Source organism: Benincasa hispida, chromosome 6, assembly GCF_027475165.1.
Source record: "Benincasa hispida cultivar pf3 chromosome 6, pf3_genome.v1.1, whole genome shotgun sequence".
Lineage (NCBI taxonomy): Eukaryota > Viridiplantae > Streptophyta > Magnoliopsida > Cucurbitales > Cucurbitaceae > Benincasa > Benincasa hispida.
The window spans coordinates 49,280,035-49,289,563 of NC_143483.1; the positions used below are offsets into that span (position 1 = coordinate 49,280,035).

General features: G+C 32.7%; 1 protein-coding gene across 2 annotated transcripts; it reads right to left on the reverse strand.

The window, feature by feature from the left end:
• Nucleotides 1-5,254: 5,254 nt before the first annotated feature.
• Nucleotides 5,255-7,715, reverse strand: LOC120080066 (heat stress transcription factor A-7a-like). 2 transcript variants are annotated; one of them, XM_039034621.2, is made up of 3 exons: nt 7,231-7,715; nt 5,745-6,498; nt 5,255-5,418 (listed from the first exon to the last, which is right to left on the reverse strand). In XM_039034621.2, exons 1-3 carry the CDS (start codon nt 7,609-7,611, stop codon nt 5,396-5,398), a joined length of 1,158 nt encoding a protein of 385 aa, XP_038890549.1. In that variant the 5' UTR covers nt 7,612-7,715; the 3' UTR covers nt 5,255-5,395. The 2 variants fall into 2 exon arrangements, with proteins under 2 accessions (XP_038890549.1, XP_038890548.1); XM_039034620.2 differs by having other exon boundaries at nt 5,255-6,498; nt 7,231-7,713.
• Nucleotides 7,716-9,529: the final 1,814 nt, after the last annotated feature.

The following is a 9,529-nucleotide window of genomic DNA, read 5'->3' on the forward strand; positions in this document are numbered from 1 at the left end:
TAGTGACATAAATGTGGATCAAGTTCAAATATATAGCCAAAATGGTCTATAATATATGAATAAGATTGGGCGCCTTATTCTGGGGATACTATGGATGCGGCCCATTTTGTAGTTAGTACAAACGATGTGATCCTAAATCGTTCATGTGGAGACATGAAAGTGGGGGCATCCTATGTAAAGATTTTACATAATATTGAACCATGAAATAGTCACTTTTTACGTTCTAAACACTGTTTTATGTATAAAACTAACTATTTGGTTAATTGATGACCTAGGTAACTTAATCTTAATCCTGAACTAACTATGAACTCCTGTTCACTCGAAATTATCCTTAAATCTGCATAGGTGAGGGCAGCTCATTATCGTTGGCTCAATAAGCCTCCCATTTCAGGGGTAAGATCAGGTGGATAGTTGGGAACATAGGGTGCAAGACGAAATTCACTTCTAGCCGTTATAGGGATAGTAGATAGGTTGTTCCCTTTAGTACTGAATCCAGGTCTTGAACAAGGGGCCCCATCCTCTCCTTAGCCCGAGAGGGGTTCGGTTTATAGGTTGGACCTTAAACCAATTATTCATTAGAGGATCAGTGGAACTTAAGGAACAAGATGTAGTCTTGGGGGTAAAACGGTTTTTATGACCCAGCTGAGATTACGAACAATCTGTGAATGATTAGCTTAATAATCATGGTTATATCAAATGGACACAAATATATCTATAGTGGGGGGAGTGCAACTACAGGACTATAGTGGAATGACCCGTTAGTTAACGAATGTTGATTAACTCCGTCTGAAAAATTTTTAGCCAGTTAATCACGGATCGTTGGAGCCCATGATCTATAGGTCCATTAGGTTCCCCTATTAGCTCATATGGAATAAACTTAGGATAGTATGATAGAATGATTCGAATTGTTCGAATTAGGTGAAGAGAGAGAAATCGACAAGTATATGTGATATAGCAGTCGGTTTTCAGTTTAGAGATACAGCTTTAATATTTGAATGTAATTTAAATATCAAGAATATAAATACGTTCATATTCGAAAGCTCGGAAATAATGGAAATGGTCAAAGATGTAAAAAGTCAAAGAGTTGACTTTTGACTTTGAAAAGTCAAACTTTGACCGACCTTATATTCAAATGTGATTTGAATTTCGAGAAAATAAATACGGATTCATGCTCGAGAAGTCAAAATTAGTCAACACGAAAAAAATCATAAAAAGTCAAAATATTGACTTTTTGGTCAAAGTTTGACTTTGACAAAATGACTATTTTGCCCTTTGACTAAAGTTAGTGGAAAAATCCAAACTTTTGTTGGATAATTCCACTAACAAAATAGTGGGCTAGGTGTTGGCTTATAGTGGAGACATTAAGCCCACTTAGATAATGGATTGTAGGTGTTGGGTATCTATGATTTTGTTTCATGCAATTGTTGCATGGTTTTTTTCTATAAATTGGGCTTTCAATTTGGATGAAAAAACTTTTGCCATTTTGCCAAAATTATTTTCTAAATTTGGGCTGAAAAAATCATTATTTTGGAGAAATTTTTTCAACCTAAATCCAACCCAAAATTCCATTTCTTTTTTCATCTCTTTCTCTCTTTCAGGTTCTTCATCCATCGGGTCCCACAATCCGGTTCTAAGTCCAGAGGATAGTAGGTCAGCTCTAGTGGTGGTCCGGAAGAGTTTGGGTCGAGATTTAGCGAGAAAAAGCGTTTTTCCGGGAGCTACAAAGGTTGTATTCTATCCCTATTAATTTACTGTTTTTTCCTTCATTTGCATGCTAATTTCCTTTTAATTAAAAGTAATTAGAGTGTAATTAGATCCTTATTCCGCTGCCTATGTCTCGTGTTCCATCATCAGCCTCCTCCAACCTCCCTAATGCATGCACAGGTTACTACTAATGAGAATGTTGGTCAGAATACGACTGCCTTGAATTCTATCATTGATGATTCGCCTGCCGCTGAAGCAATTGTACCTCAAAATCCTAATACCAATGCTGGTAAACCTGTGATTGACAAAGAAATTTCATCAGACTCTTCTTATGACCATGTCGTGCTTGTGGAACTAGGCAAGCATAGAATGAAAAAACGGTCTCAATGTCTTAGATTGCTGGTTTTTCTTCCAAAATGCGCTCACGTTTAGCACCATCCTTTGAGAATCCTTCTAATTCGGTTTCCAGTGTTCATTCTCATTCATCATCTGATGCAGTTGATGCTACTGTGGTCCCAAAAAGAGTAAACACCAGAACTGATAGAAGGAAAGGTTCCTCGGAATGTTCTATTCGTACCCATTGATGGTATTTCTTTTCACTGTGAAGAAAATGTTTGAAAATGGAAATATGTCATTCGTAGAAGAATTGTAGATGAACAAAATGTTTTAGATAGGAGACAATTCTGTTTGACAATCATGGAGCTTTTAAATCAGGTTGGATTGCTGAAGACAGTTTCTCAGCTTGTACCTTTTTATCCTCAACTTATTCGAGTTCTTTTTCAATCTTTCTAATTTGTTTGATGATCCAAGTAGTGGTGAATATAGAAAATTTCATGTAAGAGGTATCTGCTTTACTATTTCTCTAGAAGTTATTAATGAGTTTCTTGACCATGATGATACCTTAGCTCTTTGTGCACCACATCCTTTTACAAAAACTTTGGTGATTGAGCTAACTAGGGGCACTTATTCTTCTTGGCCTTCATCTGGTCAATTGTCTACTACCACTTTGAGCGTCAAATATGCAATACTTCATAATATTGATATTGCTAGCTGGTGTCTCTCTACATACGGTTCTGAAGTGTCTCCATCGCTTGCCATTCTGTTATACCAAATTGGCACTGGTTTTCGATTCAATTTTGGCGTTTTTGTTTATAATCAAGTTTTGCATTGTGTTGAATCCTTTGTTATCAAACTACCTATTTGCTTCCTTCGTCTTCAGTGTGGTATCATGCTCTCTCAGTAGCCAACCATTCTTACTCCCGTGGATGCTCCAAGTCTTGTTGCCAAGTGTATCAATCTAAGCTACAAACTTTTTTAGGGGTCCCATGTGCCAGACATTATGCACAACATTCGGCCTTCTAGAGCTGATGACATACCTGTGCCTGATGATCTTCGTGCTCTTAAAGGTGGCCTATTAATTCCTTATAATCTTAGAACACGTATCTTACAGGTGCTCTCTTTTGAGTTCGAAACTTTGAGCGGTATAATTCGTTCTCTTACAGATCAATAGAGGACTGTAGATACTCTGGTTCAATTGTTGAGTTTATCGTTACCTTTTGATGATGCCTCGTCTACTTCACAACGTCCTTCCTCTCAACATGCTTAATTTGCTTCCTCTGGGAATCAAGGGGGAATGTGGGTTTTTTTTTTTTTTTTTTTTTTTGTGCAGTGAAGTTGGTTTGTTGTTGGTGGTTGTCTTGGTGGTTGGTTGTTGTTGTTTTGGGGAATGGTTACTAGTTTTCTTGTTTAGTCTTGGTTTTTGTTACCTTAATGCAGTTTTTATTTATGTTATCTCATGATTGCCCATACAAGAAAATAGTTATGCCAAAGGGGGAGATTGTTATTGTTTTTATTTTGCATGTAAATTTTGTTTTATTGAAATATTTGATCTTTTCCGATTGACTTCGTGATGGATTGTCTAGTTGTTTATTTTGGAATGTTCAGGTCTTGTTGGTTTTCTTATCTGTAACTTTCTTGTTGATACTGTTTATAAAAGGAAGTAAGAGAATGTTCTCAACTAGGTTTTTTGGAACTGAATGTTCATTGTCATTTTTGTGCGGCCATTGCTGAAAGCGAATAAACAGAAGGGTTTGCAGGGTTCTTTATCGTGCGTGGGTAAATACTTGAAGAGAAGCGTTGAGTTTAGGGCAAGCTTAAATGTACAAGATCAATAAAGCCTGATCTGAGAAAAAATCTTGAGATAGATGAAGTCAAGTTTAGGGGGAGTCTAAACAAATTGCCTATCTAAGATTTACTGCACTATATGACAGTTGTTCTATCCATTAAGTAGTTTCTCTTGTAAACCTTCTTAATAATACTAGGCTTCTTTTTATCTTGGGCACTGTGCTCCCCAGATGTAGGCAAAGTTATAGCGAATTGGGTTAACATATTGTGTGTTATTTTTCTTCTCTGTTTGTTTCTTTTGTACTAATACTTCTGTCAACATCATTGTGTCCATCATCATATATTCAGTTGACTGTTTGTACGTTTTTCATATTTTATTTTTATATATATTTTAAAAGTTAAAATTCACTTTTATCTCTAAACCTTGTGCTTTAGTTTTAAATAATTTAACCTCTATACTTTTATATTTATAAGCAGTAATGGAACGTTGAATTGAGTTATGAAGTCTAGAATAATGTGCTTGTGGAGTTAGAAATCTATGTTCAAGAGTAGAAGGTTAGTAGATTAAATCTGTGTTTGGAGTTCATAGTTGAGTTACTAAGTCACCGTATGCGATACAGATGTTTGCAACCCAAAAATGTCTTGATTTTCTATTATTTATTTTTTGTTAATATATTTTTGAGGTGAACAATTTAACTCCTAAACTTTAATAAGTATCAATTGACTTATTGTATTTAACAATTTATAATAATTTAACCTCTATTATACAAATACTATTAAAATTTAATATTATTTCTTAAACGATTTAGTTTGATGAGATATTTCTGGATAGAAACTAAATTATTAGAAATATAAAATTGAAAATTGAATTGCAACATGTTAATATTAGAGGAGTAAATTATTATAAATTTAGAAGTACAATAGTCTCGAGTAAATAATAAAGTAAATTTGTGTTTAAAAAAAGTTATTGTCGTTTTAAAAAGTACAAAAATAGATTTTACTTCTACCAAAAGTAATATTTATATATTTTGATCAAGAATTCGATTTCCATTTCCATTTTCCCTTGAAGTTTCAAGCGTTAACTGTTTTTGTGAGTAAATTTGTTGACATGTCTTTTAATAAGTTGAAAAGTTATCATAATTTTCTAGAAAGAAATTGTTTGATGTCTAGCTATTAAGAAGACACAAATCCTGGTTCCATAGAGACATTTTCTTAAAATCATTTGTAGATTAAACAAATAAATATTTAAATCTTAATTTTCAAAATATAGCTTACATATTTATTTCAAAACAAACATATTTGCACATTCTCCATTTCTCTGCTTTTATCCTCCAACCTAATTTTGATACATATTGTAAATAAGTTATAAGCCTAGTCACCAACAGAAAATCAAAAGAGAAAGGGAACAGCTCACAAACCAACACAATTTACAAACTAATTCCAAATTCTATAAATTAAACCTCCAACTCCAAACCCTGTAATGTAACAAACTCTATTTAGTATTTTTAACCACAAACTTCTCCCATGGAATTACAAATATGCCACTACAGCAGTATAGCCAACACATTTACTGCAGAATTCTCTCCATATCTGCAAAGGTATCACAGTTACATAACATCAAATTTAAATTAAGCTGCAAAATAGAGCTTTCAAGACAAGTAGAAATCTTTTAGAGTTTCGAACCATAATTAAGGCTTGGAACGATACGTTTCAAGTCCAAATTTCATCCGAAATTCTGAAAATTTTCTACTTAGTTTTGAAACAGCAGCGACGTTTAGAGGTATTTTTCATAATTTAGCCGATTTATATACAATGATATGGAATGACAGGGGCAAAAGTTTCCTACTTTTTCCAATAAGAAAGTACTCATGGAATGGATGAAACAAACTTATTGAAAGCTTGTTTCTGTACATAACCTGAGGGGCAATCTTGAGGCTTCTTGATCAGATCCTCCAGTTCCAGGAAAAGATTGAAATGGTTACTACTCAATTCTTCATCAACAACCATATCCTTTGGTGGCATACAATTCGCTGCACCATCTTCCAATGCTTGGAACGGCGTTTTGATCTGTCCAGATTTGATAACATCAGGAAAAATATCGGTGAGCTCAGAGTGCATGCTCATAAGCTCTTCTTGGACTTCAGTTTCAAGATTGACATCCCGAGATGCGTCGATAGTCTCAACGCCAAGATTTTGATGTCCTTGAATTGCAAGGAATTTCCTTTTCTTTCCAAACTCATCTCTATTATTCAGCTTCTTCTTTTTCAGCATTCTCCTCTGGACCAACTGTCGACAAAATGCGGGGTTTCTCGACATTTTGGCAAGGAAATAGAACATCTGTTGATGCTTGGATTCAACGCATTGAACACGTTCTTCGACCATGGTGAGTTGGTTCTGTGAGTCCTGCTGCTGGTCTCTCAATTTGGACATCTCTAATCTCAAAATGTTGTTATCAGTTTTAAGAGTTTGTAGTTCTGTTTCCACTACTACTGGCTTTGTCAAATCTTCTAAATTAGTAGTACTCATGGCCAAGCCTAAATGCTGCTTCTTGTAATTATTATTATTATTACACCTATTTCTTCTCTTAATATTCTTCAGCAAATGTTTCTTCCCTCCTTGAAAACCTTCATTTGCAAACTCCCATTTATCAGAATCAATCTTCCTAAAACCCTGCAATACACACCCAAAAACTTATTAATTCTACCCTCCCTTATTTTTTAAAAACCAACCCACAATTTCTCAGCATTATCTACTTTCTAAGAATGTTTTTGAAACCCGAACTCGTTTTGAAAAACTTAAAAACATATTGCCAGAAGGTCCTAAAGACCTCGTATATATATCATACATACACTACCAAAACTAAAACATATCACACGTTTATATACGACAACTGAAAACCGTCGAACATAATTTTCAAAATAGTTATCAAAAACGAAGAAAAACAAAATCAGAAACATAATTTTGAAATCCTAACTTGTGATGTGGCGGGAAAATGATATTAAGTCAAATCCATGATAAAAAAAAATATATATATATCATCTCTAAAGTGGAGAGAGCACTCCTCCAGAACACAGTTTTTATTTCAAATAATGATATTAAAAAAGCTTCCTATTATATAAACTTACCCTTAAATAAGAAAATTAACTAATTAAATAGTAATTAATCTAAATTTAAAAAAATAAACTACAATTAACTTAAATTATACAAATACTAGGGCTACCGAAAAACTTGTCTAGAAGTTGGTTGATCACTTCTTTATTGCATGTCTAAACATAGAAACTGGTTTCAAAACTAAGCTTTCTGAAAGAAATTAAACGAGAAGAACAATATATTGATTTTTGTGGATTGAGAATCTAAAAAGAATGAAAAAATAAAAAGCATAAATTAATTAAAAAGACTGACATAAGTATTGAGCTGGCGGATGAAGCTGGAGAAATTGGAGTGCTTAAAGTACTTAGGGAGAAGAAATTTGGAGAATTGATGAGAATCCCAAACAATAAAGCTATTACGAGATTCGCTCCAAGATACAACCGGATCGGTTTCCGGATCCTCCACCATCTCATACGTCTTCTTCAAGAACGGCGCCGGCCCCACCTCATGCAACCCTTCCATTGGTTTCACCCAAACCCCATCTCCACCGCCGCCGCCCCTATTCCTCGCCGCCGTGCTTACTTCATTTATTTCCTCTTCCTCCTTTACATGACTCATCTTTTCATCTACGACCTCACCGATTGCAGTTCCAGCGCCGTCGCGGGAACCACCGTCAGCGTCAGGGAGGACCATTAATTAAAAAAATACAGAGGAATTGTTTCCGATAAGATAGATTTATTTAAGTGTGAAACTAACTAATTGAATTGGTACCGAAAATGGAAAGGGTGTACAAGATTTTCCCTTACTTAAGATGGAATATTTTGGATTTATTTGTTATCCATTCAGTTCAATGAATCCATTTTTATTTTCTTTTTCCTCCCTAAAAAATAAAAATAAAAATCAGACTATATCCACGTGTCATATTCTCAACCCCATTTACTTTCTAATTTTTCTTGTTAAAATTACACATCCAATGAGTTTAAATTAAAACTCTTGAATTAAGTTGGTTTTAATTGTAAATTTACACATTCAATTTTGAAAAACCAACAGTTAAACACATAATTGAAAATCAACATTTAGTTACTCCAGAATGATTAACAATAAATAAAAGTCAAATGCTAAGAACAAACTTGACCACTACTATTTTTTTTAAAGTTCTAAAACTTGACAATTCGTTTTTTAAAACATTGATAGAGGGTGAATAAAAAAAAATAATAAACATATAATTTTTTTTTTTATAGGAATGAAAGTGTTACAAGATTAATTTTAAAATAAAACATCAAAATAATTTGTAATAGAGCCTAAATTTTGTAGTTTTGTGTTTTTTTCCCGTGATCTTTCAAGAATATCAGTAAGTTTCTAAATATTTATATTTTATAAGTGTTGTTTTTAAAACGGTGAAATGTTCTTAAATTTTTTATTTTGTGTCAAATAGATTAATAATTAATTTTTTTAAAATTAATTAATTAATTTAATAGATATAAATTTGAAATCTTGATCCCAGCAAACTTTAAACTTTGTAGTTTTAAAATTATCAAATTATGATTAAGTAAAAATTTACTATTAAATATTGAGGGACTAAATTTATCATTTTCACTTAAAATTTTAATGACATGTGAAACATAAACTAAAAAACCTGTGATCATCAAAACTAATCACATTATTCCTTTCATTTCTTAAAAAATAAAGAGTAGTAATAGAAATTAGAATAATAACAATAAAATAAAATTCGGGTGATGCGGTCGCTCGGACCGATCAATGTGCATGACTACCACGTGGTATTTAGCCCATTATCCAAGTAATAGTCACATTTGTCGTTTCCTTTAAAAGTTTAAAACATAGGAATTTATACTCTAGGACCACATCTATACTTTAATTACTGTTATGCCAAATATTGTAATACCTCTAATTCTATTTATAACATTTTTATAATTTCACATAATTATGTTTCTCTCTTTTATTCTTAATGAGTAAGTTATTATTTTTCGCTTTCATTACTTTACATCCATTTTACTAGACAAGTATATTACAATTTCATCAAATAAATACCATAATAATTCGTTGTGTAAGAGACAATTACTTCGAATTAAAACTTTCACAAATTTGCCATATATTCAAACCACACTGTATTTGGGAGTGTTATTGGGGTAATGATTTTTCATTTGTTTTATTGTTAAATTATTATATGCATAATTGTTATGTGAGGTAAGATAAATACACATAATAAAAACAAAAGAAAATTTAAAATATATATCTCATCCATCTAGAAATATTTGTATCATCATAAAATACTTAAACTAGATATTATCTATTAAAATACAAACCGTATAATAAAAGCATTCATGAAATATAAGTAGTCTTGCAATTTTCTCCTGCTCCTCTTCTATCTCCCTTCCATGACAAAAAATTTCACTTTCTTCAACAACCTTTAACTTGTTTTGGTCATCACTTGAGGAGAGAAAATCTTCATCATCGTCAAAAAGCTGAACTCAAAGTCAATTGTAGAATGAGTTCTTATAGAATTATGAAGTGTCATTGATACGACAACAATCTTCACTTATTTATTAAAAGGAAAACTATGCATATGGCGTAACATTCACCATGTGTTTTT